Source organism: Gymnodraco acuticeps, unplaced genomic scaffold, assembly GCF_902827175.1.
Source record: "Gymnodraco acuticeps unplaced genomic scaffold, fGymAcu1.1, whole genome shotgun sequence".
NCBI lineage: Eukaryota > Metazoa > Chordata > Actinopteri > Perciformes > Bathydraconidae > Gymnodraco > Gymnodraco acuticeps.
The window spans coordinates 1,627,456-1,641,895 of record NW_022989899.1 but is presented as its reverse complement, the minus strand read 5'-3'; the positions used below and the strand labels follow the sequence as shown (position 1 = coordinate 1,641,895).

At 43.0% G+C, this 14,440-nt stretch overlaps 1 protein-coding gene across 14 annotated transcripts in view; it reads left to right on the top strand.

Annotated features, from left to right (window-relative positions):
* Positions 1 to 14,440, top strand: part of myo18ab (myosin XVIIIAb) — a 146,936-nt gene that overhangs the window by 49,654 nt on the left and 82,842 nt on the right. For 11 of the 14 annotated variants that reach the window (XM_034206545.1, XM_034206493.1, XM_034206485.1 and 8 more), the window contains 10 exons: positions 441 to 547; positions 942 to 1,118; positions 1,331 to 1,541; positions 2,670 to 2,812; positions 3,028 to 3,128; positions 3,588 to 3,651; positions 4,050 to 4,194; positions 5,009 to 5,020; positions 9,076 to 9,246; positions 9,971 to 10,061. In XM_034206545.1, coding sequence (XP_034062436.1) covers positions 441 to 547; positions 942 to 1,118; positions 1,331 to 1,541; positions 2,670 to 2,812; positions 3,028 to 3,128; positions 3,588 to 3,651; positions 4,050 to 4,194; positions 5,009 to 5,020; positions 9,076 to 9,246; positions 9,971 to 10,061 — 1,222 coding nt within the window. The remainder of the gene's footprint in view (positions 1 to 440; positions 548 to 941; positions 1,119 to 1,330; positions 1,542 to 2,669; positions 2,813 to 3,027; positions 3,129 to 3,587; positions 3,652 to 4,049; positions 4,195 to 5,008; positions 5,021 to 9,075; positions 9,247 to 9,970; positions 10,062 to 14,440) is intronic. The other 3 variants (XM_034206501.1, XM_034206457.1, XM_034206480.1) reach the window with 1 other exon arrangement.

Sequence of the window (14,440 nt, the reverse complement as noted above, 5' to 3'; positions counted from 1 at the left end):
CATTTCAGTTGTTTTACTGTTGTAAAGAGCAGCTAGGCTTCTTGCCCTTATGCTTCCTTTAATAACTAGAAAAGCCATACATTGTGTCCTCGTCGCCCAAAGTATCTTTATGTTCATGTCCCTTTGCGGTGCCTTTTAAAATGGTTTTCCCCTTAACACCACAACCAAGAATGCATGGTGTTTAACTTCCATACTCCACTGTGCATTGTATCTAGGATCTATCATTTCACATATTTAGGTTCCTTTTTATCTTGTTTTCCAGTCTTCAAAGGGAAAATGTTATATTATTTCCTCCGAACATGAGAAGCTCCGTTTACATCCATGTGGTTATCTGCCTAATTCCCAGTTCTGAACATGGGAATCCTAAACTGTCCGTGCTTCATTTAGCTGAACAGATGAGTTTGAGGACTAACGGTGTTTCCTATCCTTTCTCTACACAGCCACCGTGGTGAAGACAGAAGCTGGCTCCCTGCCAGAGGGCAAGGTGAAAATCAAACTGGAGCATGATGGGACATTACTGGAAGTTGACGAAGACGACATAGAAAAGGTGAATATGAGATGGTAGAGCAAAGTTAGGGATCTTGTGCTTCAGGGTCCAGGTCAACTTGTTGGGGTTCTTTAGCTGTAGTGATCCTGCTTAATACAGGAATACTTAGTAAATCAATCATGTAGAGAATTCATCATAGAAGGTATATGTTTTCTGTATAACATGTTTCACCTTTTGCAAACAGAAGTTAGTTTGGCCATTTGGTAGAAAAGAACCTCAGTTTTCCTCAGTTGCTCTCGACAATCCTCCAGATGAGGGATCTTACTTGAACCCCGACACAGTTTTATCTCTCAATCATATAACAGTACCACTGGACATTAGGCTAGCTCCAATTTTAGCTAATAGGCTGGTGGTGTTGAAACGTATGCATGTGGTTACCCCTCCTTGTTTGCAGGCCAACCCTCCGTCATACAACCGCTCAGAGGACCTGGCCTCCCTGCTGTATCTCAATGAGTCCAGTGTGATGAACTGCCTGAGGCAGCGCTACGGAGGCAACCTCAACCACACCTACGCCGGACCCAACATGGTGGTCATCAACCCCCTGAGCACACCCTCCATGTACTCTGAGAAGGTACGTTTAAGACTAGGGGCAAGGGAAGATGTATTTCTATATGCGGACCAAAGTAAGCATCAGACTGGTTCCCTCTACGAAAAACCAGTAGGATTTTTGCATTTTTTTATTTATTGTTGCAGTATTCACTGTGGCAAAGAAGTTCTATAATACTTACACATTTTGATTATATTATTTTAGCTAAAAGCTAACATTTCTTTCTGCCCCATTAGGTAATGCACATGTTCAAAGGCTGTCGGCGTGAGGACTCTGCACCTCATGTCTACTCCGTGGCCCAGTCTGCCTACCGGAACCTGCTCACCACTCGGCAGGATCAGTCCATCGTACTGCTGGGCAAGTCCGGCAGTGGCAAGACTACCAACTGCCAGCACCTGGTGCAGTACCTGGTCTCCATCGCCGGCAGCACAGGCAAGATCTTCTCTGGTAAGCCTCCAGAGAGAAAAGAGAGCAGTTATCACAACAATCCCATGAATAGATAGAGTTGACTAGTAGAGTGGTACAGTAATCGTGTTTTTTTTGTAGGCCTACCTGGAAGTTAGCATTGCAAGATCTCCCTCGACTAAAACAAATTGGATATTTCCAATAATGCACTAAATATCATCTGTGGCTAGCGTATATTTACGACTGGGGCACATTTTGATCCGCAGAATCATTTCCACATATTAAAGCCACTTTTTTAGTAGTTAAGGCATAAAGGCACTGCCGGAGTTAGATAGCTAACGTTAGGCACATAAAACTACAAAGATAGTGGAGCAGCAGCCATTCATAACATAATATCATTATAAAAACACTTAAAGGTCTCATGTCATGGCCATTTCTACTGATCCATTGTTGAGGTCTACTAAAATAGATTTATATTGTTCAATGTTCCAAACTCACATTGGTTTCTCATACAGCATCTCTGTATAGTATGTGTATTCACTCTCTGTCCTAAACGGCTTGTTGGAGCTCCTGCCCCCCCCTCCCTGTGAGCCCAGTATGCTCTGATTGGTCAGCTTGCCCACTCTGTTCTGATGAGTCCACCACTGTTACAGCTGAACATCAGTGATTATGTGTTACAGTGGTCTTTTCTGTGTTAGAGTTTTACTCGCTACAGGGTGTACTTTGAGGGTTTGTGACTCTGCAGACCGTTTACATGCAGAAAAACTTTCATAACACACAAGGGGACGGGTGATAACCGGAGAAGCATGACATGGGACCTTTAACTTGCTAACTACAGTAGATACAGTGAGTTATTTTCAAGGTATGATCAGTACTTCGTATAATGATTCTTTGCACACTTTATTAGCCTCATGTTGTCTTTAGTCTCCTTCACAGTAAGGTCAGTCCACATGCGGGGACTTTTTGAATCCATTGTCTATTCATGTATGTAATACATAATAGGTTGGGGTCAAGTATGTAATTGGTTGATTTTAGACAAACTGCGTATTATTATTGTTGCTAACTAAAAAAAACACAAGAGGGCGGATGAACCATTTGAAAACAGTTTGCACTGATGTTCCAGAACAAATGTTGAGATCCACTTTTAAGTTTTTTCTTTTTGTGACACAGCTGAGAAGTGGCAAGCAGTCTACACCATCCTGGAGGCTTTTGGCAACAGCTCCACCTCTATGAACACCAACGCCAGCCGCTTCTCCCACGTAGTGTCCCTCGACTTCGACCAGGCTGGGCAGGTGGCCTCTGCCTCCATCCAGGTACCCCCCCCAAACACACATACGCACTCTTGTTATGTTATTTGCAACATCTTTAAAATAAATTGTCGGGATTTATTGAAAGATTTTTGGACCCCATGTTGTGACTGTGCTAACATGTTGGGGGCCCCATAATGTGATAAAGACAAACACACACACTCATCAACTTCTATTTTAGACATATAGTAGAACTGAACCTGTGTTCTCCTCCGGCTCAGACCATGCTGCTGGAGAAACTGAGGGTGAGCAAGCGGCCCGAGGAGGAGTCCACCTTCAACGTCTTTTACTACATGATGGCCGGAGCCGACAGCAGCCTGAGGTGACTCTTTTAGCATTTCTTTTTTTCAACAAAACCTCAGCATTTGAATAGCAATACTATGAAGTCCTTTAGTTTTTCAAGTCATACATATTTTGTGATGTTCAATGACAGTAAAAGGGGTGTTTAAATTGTCCTCCAATTGCAGGAAGATGAGTTTTGATTTGAGCATCACAGCTCATCAGATCAGGTTGCATCAAGTATGTTGTAGTCAGGAGATTGAATGTGTTTTTGATCATAAAATTGAGTCGTAACAATAATACTTATTGGGATTATAATAACAGTTCAAGTTAGAGGTTAAAACATATAAGCACACTTGTGCACTTAACACATACATGATTCCAGAAGATAAATAAGCAAGGTTGAATATTTTTGCGTCACAAATGATAAACCAAATCTGAATACAGGTACGTTGACATCATTTCATTTGCTAATATCTTACCTCTGTGCTCCTCTCTTCAGAACGGAGCTGCACTTTAACCATCTGGCTCAGAACAGTGCTTTTGGGATCCTCCCACAGTCTAAGGTAATTCAAGAGCTTTCTCTTTTGTCTGTTTTATGATTTAATAAATCTTTATCTATTTGAACGAGCTATATACCTGCTAAAACTAATTGTATTTACATAATTCCTACCAAGAAGTGTCAAAGACAAACTTGTGAAACAATTGTTTTAGAACTTCCGTACCTCAATGTCTTGTCATTTGTTGTCAATGTATCCTTTGGGCTCTAACATCTACACAACTTCTGTCCACCTGAAAACCCACCTGTTTCAACTGAATGTGTATATTGATGGTTTATTCCACCTATTGTAAGTTGATTTGGATAAAAGCTAAATGTAATGTAATGTGTGGTAGTAGCTTTTTGCAGCTGCAACAATTGCACTTCCTGTTAGGGATTTCTAAAGTTGGATCCCATTCTCTCCAGCCTGAAGACAAGCAGCGAGCCTCGCAGCAGTTCACCAAGCTGCAGGCGGCCATGAAGGTGCTGGGCATCTCTGGGGAGGAGCAGAAGGCCCTTTGGCTCATCCTGGGGGCCGTTTACCACTTAGGGGCCGCAGGAGCCACTAAAGGTAGGAATCATCATGCATGTGTTAAATCAGAACGGTGTTGACATTCCTCTTACTGCCACTAGGTGTCAGGCTTGACATGTGAATCAAATCGAAATCTGATTATTGCACTACTAGAGTTGCTCCATTACAGAATAAAACACATTTTACATTTGACTTTATGATACAAGTTTAAGTAAACATGTTCAACAAAGAGTCTCGAAGGTTATTTGAAATAATTTCGAGTTAAATATAAATCCGATGTAATTTTTATAAAAACCTTCCTATCAATTGTTTTCAAGTCTAATAATAAACACAGATAATACCTGACAGGAATTTCTTATATTCCTCCAGGACTTTGAACTCTTCCCAAACATCTTGACCAGCACATTTCTTTATAAGTGTGTATTCATGTTTTATGATGAGAAGTGGAGGTGGCTCACCTCTGCTGTGTTGCTTCCTCGGAAGGAAAGCAAAGATGTTCTGTTTCAGGAATAATCAGCACACCTCGTCTGAGCTAAGACCAGTGTCAACATGACAGCGAGGCTAAAAAGAACATGAAGCCGGAACATTTTCAATTTTCAAAGTCTTCAGTGTGTAACTTTCTTCAGCTCCTGGCAGAGGACCATTTAGCATCCAAACCAGGGGTCTGTGGATCCAACAGCGCCATGTCTAACTGCTCAGCTTGGTCTTCTAAAGCATGATGGTGGTGTCACTGTGGTTTACTGCTACTGTGCATGTGTTGCTGCTGCTGTGAACTGATGAATCTCTGAACTGTGTTATCTCTAACCCCCTCTCTCTGCTTGCATGTTTGCATGCTGCGCCCTATCAAACGCAGACGGAGATGAAGGTAATGGAAAAACAACACCCAACTTTTTCACTTTATTTCAGAGGCTTTCTTGTTTGTATTTTATGTGTTAATGCCTTTATCGTTCCTTCCAGGCCTTAAGACATTAGCATTTTTATTGTTTCTGCTCCTCCTCCCTCTCTCCCCTCCTCTCTTCATCTCTCTCCCTTGTGTTTGCTTCATGACGTCTTCCCGCTCCCGGTCTCACCCTTTTCTCTTTTGCGAGATACAAATCACCAGGATCAGAACTTTACTGTCCCTTTTCTAAACTTCTCTCTCTGATGCGTCCCCATGTCGCCCACATTCAACTCCCGAGCTGCTCTCGTATTACAACACACTCTCATAAGCAAAGTAACGCTTGTTTTCACTTCTCTGACACACAACTTGTATTTCCCAGCTTACACTGTGTATCCCCATGAAGTTTGTGTTTGGCAGGGAGCTCCTGTTGATTCTCTGGCTCTGTATCTGAGCTCTATGATTGGCTGGCAGCACAGGCTGTCAGGTTGCCTTGGTTCCATTCAAGACATTGGCTTTGAATTGCCTCCAGACCCAAACCAGTCAATGTATGATCAAGTGTTTCTCCACCAAAAGACTACCGAAATCTGTGAGGCTTAGTTCATTTTCTCCCATAGCTGCAGAAGAAAATATTTGTTTGGTGGATACAATTAGGCAATTAGGAGAAAAAGATTTTAGGAGGCTTTGGCTCAGTGGAATAAATTGGGGGTCTACCAATCGGAGGGTCATTGGTTAAATCCCCTGAAGTCAACAGGTCAAATTATGTTTGGGCAAACTGGTCTATTGGCTACTTGAGTGGAGGTTTTGTCATACAGGAAGTTGCCAATCTGAATGTTAACAATGACCAGCAAAAATAAAAAGGTAGGGCCAATTTCCCAGAATGGTGGTAAAAGCATTTGGATTAGCTCAGATTTTATATTTCTCTGTTAATCTCTGGGAAGCTGTGTCTCAGGGGTTAGATGTTTAAAGGTCCCATGTCATGGCCATTTCTACTGATCATAGTTCCATTGTTGAGGTCTACTAGAATAGATTTATATTGTTCAATTTTCCAAACTCACATTGATTTCTCATACAGCATCTCTGTATAGTATGTGTATTCACTCTCTGTCCTAAACGGCTTGTTGGAGTAGTAGTAGTGCGTAGAATGGGTTAACGCTTTGTATAATGCAACTCAATCACATATTATGTTACAACAGTGTCCAAGCCCAGATAATCAACTGACATCATTTAAGAAATCTTTGCAGACCCCTTTTGGCAGCCATAGAATAGGGATGTGCATCTCGTCACTGAGGCCGATACGATACATTAACGATACATTTGAAGCACCAGGCGATGCGATACGATACGATTCACCCCTGTTGCGATACAGTTCGATTTGATTCAACATTATGCGATACGATGCGATTCAACACGATGCAAAATAATGATACTTCAATATGGTATGACAGAGGATTTAGTTTTATTCCTTAATTTCCTTATATGCAGCAAATCATAAACAAAAAAGTGCTTTACATATTTGGTTCTCTCTACTAGTACTGCACATCCCATCATGCTGCTTCTTTTTTAGCTTAAAAAAACAAAACACTTGGACCTTTCACAAACAGGCCTTTTCACAAGTGTAGTAGTGTTCTCTGTCTCCAGAGTACGTACCATTGTATAACACCTCACAGTTAAACTATTTAAGGCTGCATTGCCTATGATTAACAATGTGCAAATAACAACTACCATAGTGCAATGCCCATACAGCTGCCTGATGTGCTTAACACTCATTCATAGGCTAACTCACCAGTGAGCAGAAAGCAGTGGTTTCTATATGAACAATAAAAAATACAAATAACCTTTCACAAACAGGTATTTCATAACTGCTTACAGTAAGGAAGACATTTAACAATAGAACCGCCAGAGATTTTTTTATACCTAAAACCGCCACCGGGGTCAAATTGACCCGTTATTAGAATGCATTGATTTTCAAGGTAAAAGTATTGCTTTTAAAAAGAAAAATGGTCCTGTGGTATTGGTGTTTTGACAAGCAATGTTGTTAAATTGTTTAGTTTATTAACTTTGTGAGGCGGTTGTTGGGTGAAAAGCAAACAGCTGTTTGCTGCGGAGCGCAGCGTGAGCAGTCTCCCGTGAGCGGGAGCACGCTCCTTCACTACAGACTGTCGCTATCAATATATCTCTCTCTCTCTCTCAATCTATCTCTCAATCTATAAGGAACCGCAGTAGACAAAAGGCGTTGCTATAGCAACACGTCATGTTTGTTTACACGCAAAATCAATAGCGCGAAAAGGGGTGGGGTCAATATGACCCGCTGGGCGGAAATAGGTATAAATGGAATTTTTTTTTTGCCGATTTCTTCAATCCGACTTCATATTGACCATTTTTAACAACATAGGGTGCTACATAACACACTTTCAGGAAAAGTCGCGGACTGGGAGACTTTAATATTTTATTGAGAAAAAGTTACATACAATAAAAAACAGCTCTGGGTCAAATTGACCCGATTGGCGGTTCTAGTGTTATTATTGGCAGTCACCATCTCCCTGATAGAACACCTCACTGAGTGATTGAACTCATATGTCTAACTCTCAGGTTTCTCTTTTCAGCCGCAGACCCCATGTCGCCTCTTTATGTGCGTCGCTAAATTCCTCGCACTACTTGTGTACTTTAAAGCGGCACGGCATCGTTTACAATTTGCGAGCGATTTTTCAAGTTGTCCGTCTTTCTTGAAAAATCCGAAGTGTTGCCAAACGTTTGATTTGTAGGTATTTTTCGGTGCGCTGTGTTTCTCTTTCTCCTCGACTTCCATGTGTGACTGAGACTCTCGGCCTCCGTAGTGCGAAGCAAAGATCAAAGATCGTCTCTGCAGAGTGTTGACAGGATGAGAGGATATTATATGAATGAATCGTTTTTTTACCGATGCAAAGACGCTACAATCGATGCATCGCGAGTTCAACCCACACTGTAGCCGATGTGCACTCTTTCAACCGGTGCACTCGCATTTTTTAACATCCCTACCATAGAAACATTATTCGGCTGTTAAACTGTCTGTATAGATTCCTCAAGACTTGTACATTGATGTTGACAAGCTACATTAGCGGAGTGGACCTTTAAGTGGTAAATGGACTGTATTTATATAGCCTTTCCAGGCTTTACGACCCTTCAGAGCACTTTTAAACATATGAGTTGCAATTCCCTTAGCCACACACATTCATACAGAGGCAAAGGCTGCAGTACAGGGTTCACACACACTTTCTGGCCATCCAGAGCAATTTGAGATCAAGAATCTTCCCAAAGGATACATCGACATGTTGACTGTAAGGGCTTCGGGATTAAGCTACTGAACCTAACCGAACCTCTGTTGCAAAAATCCAAAAGGCTAATGAGAGCAGCCCCACAATTGCAACATAAAGGAAAGTGCAAGAGATATACACCTCCAGTTTGTAAAAAAAGACACAGGATCAGACAAGATGACAACATTTAAATGTCTCCAATTGTCTGTGGGTGTATCCACAGTCATTTGCAGCATGGCTAAAGTGGCTGTAGTTCATATAAAGAGCCACTGACGCATTAGAAACGGTGCCCTGTGTTTCCATGAACTCAAACGCTCATATTGAATAAAAGGAAGCAGTGGAATCTCCGTATAGGAGTCATTTCCCACATCATGCTTATTCGTCGTACTCTAAACATGGATGGCGAGATGATCGGGTAGAAAAAAGAACTAAATGTTATATTGATTGACAAACTCAGCCTCAAGTAGGATTCTTAACACCTTATCTGTCAGTTTTCACACCAATCCCACAGTCAGACAATGTACCACCCACACCTGCTGAGAAAGGCCAGGACTATTCTACTTTTATAGTGTCTTTTCCTCTAGCTTAGAAGAAACAGAAACTACTCAGGTTTTCTGATGCACGTCTATTGTTTCTACTATTCCTGCTTCACCCTCTTGTCTTTCTATAGCTGTCATTTCATTATCCTTCTTCCTCAGGTCCTAATTGCATATCTCTTTGTACTCTAAACCACTTCTACTGTATTTTTAGCTGGACGTAGGCAGTTTGCCCGACATGAATGGGCCCAGAAGGCAGCGTACCTGCTGGGCTGCACCTTGGAGGAGCTGTCCTCCTCCATCTTTAAGCACCAGGCTAAAGGAATGCAGCACTCCACCTCATTCAGAGGGAAAGCAGACGATGGTGGCCAGGGCGACAACTCGGGTAAAAAAAAACAACTGATAAATCTTCTTTTTAGATCATTTGCACACCGACTCTCCACTGAACCTCTGATGTGGTCAGCTGTGGTTGCTCTATCCCTGATAGTGTGTGAGGATCAGTTCATAGAAGCTCATTTGTATAGAGGGTGCAGTGATGTCTTGAACAAAACGTGAAAAGTATTTTAAGCCATACATAATATTTATAAATATCTCCTAAACTACATGTGTAATATATATGTATATATTTTTATTGCACTTTTTAACTGAAGCTTCTTGTGTTTTTATAAATATGTTTTCCCCCTGATATTATTTTTAAGTCACATTAAGCATTAATTAACCAAATAATCTATTTCATACATCTAATTCAAAAACCTAATAAAAAAACTTTGACTTTAGGACGGGGTAACCAGAAATGCTAACCCATTCCCAGGATTTAGCACTCATCCCTGCACGACTCTATTTAGATGTTATACACTGCACAAAGACAACCCAGCGTTTGGTCATTGAGAGTTCTCTGTACTAGAGGGGATTGGGTTATCGCTTGCACCCTTAGAATCATTTAAGTTTAGATAGTCATTCAAAAAGAAGTCCTTAAAGAACCAGAATCCTTACCCTCACAACCACTAGCCCATATTGTTCCATGATAAAATAGAAAAAGTGAAACCCCTACAGCTGTACACTGTTGATGTTCTTCATGTTTGTACTGTTGTTGTCTCTTCTTCTCTCAGGCCCTAAGGTCACAGCTCTGGAGTGTTTGGAAGCCATGGCCTCAGGACTCTACTCCGAGCTCTTCACCCTCGTCATCTCCCTGATTAACAGGTTAGACCTGCAAATATCTTACTATTATGTTTTGGTTTATGTTCATTAAAACAGCTTCTGATTCAAAGTGTCTTTCTTGATAATGAGACAGGATGCAGACTCAGCTCTTTGTCCATTCTTCCTCCCTCTCTTAGTTGTTAAGCCTCTGTTATTTCCCTCTCACCTTCCTCCCTCCTTTTTTATTTATTTGTTTGTTTTAGTGTATAAAAAGCTTCAGTGATTTTTCCAATTTCTTGCTTGTAAGTAGTCAGGAGAAGCTTTCATTCTGGCGTGACTTTGAAAAAAACAATTAGTCTTGGCAGCACAGGTGGCTGTGAAATCAATTTGCTTTTTTTCTTGTTTCCAATCTTTATTTTTTTTGTGCTATTTCCACGTGCCTTTGTCTTAATATACTGAACTGCAGTGCTTGTGTTCCCTCTGCACACACAGTGTAACTCACAGATACTTCTAAACAATTCAGTGTTTCCCCTAGGATGGAGTCATAGCAGCGGTGCTAAGGCACGTGGGTCCAGCATAATGTGAGCGTGGAGCGCGTGGAATTTTTTAGTGTGTGCGCGTGAGAAGTGCGCCCCGTCAATTTGTTTCCATGTGTCTGCATCTACTAGACTATGTGTCTGCCAGCACAAGAAAGAGCCTTTCTTGTGCTGGCAGACACATAGTCTAGTACCAGGGCCGGTTCTAGCCAATTTGCTAGCAACATTTACTTCTTATATCCGTTAGCGCAGCTAGCACCAGATTCGAATAAAAACAGCGCCGGTACCGGTGCGCCCTCTCTCCCTCGCTCTCTCACTCCCATGCTCGCACTTTGGCTTTGAACTGCGGGCGTCTGATAAGCCAACATCCCCCATTTTCATCACTTACAGCGCCCATCGTACAGGGCAAATGAAAAGTGTAACCGGGGTGAAAAGCCCTGCGGCCTGCCCCAGGGTTCTGTTTTAGTCCCCCTTCTTTTTGCCCTGTACATGCTGCCATTGGGCCACTTAATTAGCCAATTTGAAGGTGTCTCGTATCACTGTTACGCAGATGATATCCAGATATACTTCTCCTTCAAACCTGTCAAAATGGAAAAAGTAAACACCCTCATCACATGTCTGTCTGCAATTGAGGAGTGGATGTCAAGCAACTTCCTACAGCTTAATGCATCAAAAACGGAAGTCTTGATCTTGGCGGCTGATAACATCGCCTCTAAGGTAGCAAGCCACCTGGGTTCATTCAGTGGTAACATAAGGGCAAACATAAAAAACCTTGGTGTTACCTTCGATCAGTCTATGCTACTAGACAAACACATAAAACTTCTGACCCGTACCTGTTTTTTCCATCTCAGGAACATTGCCAAGCTCAGGGGGGTTCTATCCAACGCAGAAATGGAGATGGCTATCCATGCCTTTATTTCATCCCGGCTTGATTATTGTAACGGCCCGTCTACACTACAGGCGTCGAATAAGCTTGAAGCTGGGCGTGTCTGAGGCTTGGCGATTTTTTGCGACCAACAACCAATCACATGAATCTCCCGCCCCCGACATACAGAGCAATAGCAATGTTAAAACGAAGTAAACTGGATATAAAATCCCCAAACAGGCGAAAACCTACCAGTTTCATCCACTGTCTCTGCCACCTCCCTCGATGCCTCGCTCCTCCGGTTTGTATCCCGGTAGATGAACAGAGACTGATCATACAGCACCGGGTGATTCACTACCGCTATAATGAATTTTCCCTCCATTTTTTTGAATATGAGGAAATGACCTGCGTAGTCTCTCCCAGCATACACGCGGTTTGATTGGCTAGCGCTTGTACTGGCAGATTTGCATAAACGGGATTTCATTGGCTGACGCCAGCTTCGAGCAAGCATCGAGCCTCAAAAGTTGAACATTGTTCAACTTTTGACTTCGATAGACGCTCGCGATGCTTGCAACGCCTTGCCATGCTACCCACAATGCAGTTCGGCGAAGTTTGAAAATATCCTACGTCACCCCATTCAAATGAATGGGCGAAGCGTTGAAAGCATTTTTTGACGCCTGTAGTGTAGACGGGCCGTAATGCTCTGTTCTCCTGCCTCAACAAAACATCAATACACCGGTTACAACAGGTCCAAAATGCTGCAGCCAGATTACTGACTCGGTCCAAAAAAACATGCCACATCACTCCGATTCTTTCTGCCCTGCACTGGCTCCCTGTCCATCTCAGAACCCAATTCAAAGTACTGGTCTTCACATATAGAGCTGTGCATGGCCAAGCCCCAGCCTACATCAATGACCTTATCCACCCGCACATCACAACCCGGGCCCTGAGGTCCTCTGAGCAAGGCCTCCTAAGGGTGCCCCGAACCAGGCTAAAGACTAAGGGTGACCGTGCCTTTGAGGTGGTGGCCCCAAGGCTTTGGAACAAACTCCCCCAGATAATAAAAACCTCGGCCTCAATAGAGATTTTTAAGGGCCAGTTAAAGACACACCTGTTCCGACAGGACTTTGGGTCGTCGGAGGTGGTGAGTTAGTGGCTGTCTTTTTTATTGGTGTTTTGTCGTATGTTTTATCCTAAGTATTACCTGCTGCTGTTTTATGCCTTTTATTCTACATTTTATAGTTGTACTCTGAATTGTGTCCTGTGGACTGTACTGTAAAGCACTTTGTACATCCGTGTTGAGAAGGGTGCTATATAAATAAAGTTTTACTTACTTACTTACTTACAGCGCCCATCGTACAGGGCAAATGAAAAGTGTAACCGGGGTGAAAAGGGTCTTACATTTACTTAATTATGAATGTTGTTACATCAAGGCCGAAAATTAGGATGAGCGCCAACGGTCAAAAATGTTTTTTCCCCTCCCAGAACTACCAGCGCAGCGCCCCCCAGATCTGGCACCCTAGGCGACTGCCTATGCCAAAAATCGGCCCTGTCTAGTACATATAGTGGCAATGTCTCAAGATTTTGCAAAAATACACCTTTATTGAACATACAGTAACACAAATACTACAAATCCACATAACAAACAATCAAAAATTAAAAAGGGTCGCCACTTATTATTTTAATTAAAAATAAAATAAAAAAGTAAACTTTTTTTTTGTTGTTGAAATGTTTGGGTACCTGGCTGACGCCCCCTAGCAGCGGCGCGCATTTTTCAGCAACGGCGCTGCACCGCCACTATTTGTATATAGGGGAAACACTGCAATTCTTTTTTGACACGTGTGACAGACTTCTGTAGAAATGCTGTGCATCAATTCCTCCTACAGTAGTTGCAGTGTTTCCCCTACCATTGTCTTGGAGCCAACGGAGCCCCCCCTGAAATGCAAGGTGTTTAAAAAAAAAAAAAAGACCCATCTTTCCTGATCAATTTATTGATCCTGCTGGTGTCACCGGCTCTGATGCTGCCCCCCCAGCAGACCGCAGCAAAGAAGAGTGCACTGGACACAACAGACTGGTAGAAGATCTCCAACATCTTGCTGCACACGTGGAAGGATCTCAGCTTCCTCAGTAGCTCATCCCCTTCTTGTACACAGCGTCAGTGTTGATCCTCCAGTTCAGCCCATTGTCTAAGGCTGGAGCCACACAAGGACGATAATGCTAACGGACCGCAATCGTTATCAAAAAAGTCTTCCGTCCACACGTAACAGGCACCAGAAACGTGTCCGTTCACACGAGACCGCTCGAAAGCGCTGGAGATGCTGTAGTACATATGTCAGGCCTGTAGGTGGCGCTGTAGTCCTGCCACAAAAGCAGCGAAGAAGACTTCCTGCGCATGGTTGCCATGGTTGCCCTTCTGTTTATTCTCCGCTGTGGACGCTCTGGCTCTTTTTGTCCCTCCCCGAGGCAAGCGCTGTAAATCTCTCCGGTAGTCCACCAGCAGATGACAAACACCCACCTCTCCGCCTCTTCCAAGGGACGAGGGGACCGTGCGGCAGAGTTTCATTTTTTTTCCGCCGGTCAACATGTCCGTTAAAGTTTAAATCTTCCGGACAAAATTAGAAAAGTGCCGGTCAAAGGTCTTCTTTGTTATTTATTGAGCTTTAAAACAAATAAATAACGACTATATAATAATATAAGAATACAAAACGGAGCCTCTCTTTTCCTCCCACTCTTCTGACAGCCCAGCAGCTGATCTCTGAGCAGGAGAGGTGGGGAGAGACGGGGCTATTGCGTTATCAGGAAATGATCGTACAGGGCGTAAACACAGAGCCGTTTGCCCCCCCAGAGCGTTTCGTTTGCAGATCTACCCAGCTTGGGACCCGTTATCGTTATCGTTTTCTGCGTTTCCATGTCGGCCTTGTGTGGCCGAACCGTTTATCTGATAGTGAACTGTAGCAGATACGACAGTTATCGCCCTGGTGTGGCCGGGGCCTAAGTGCACTCCCAGGTACTTGTAGTCCTCCACGACAGCCACACCCTCT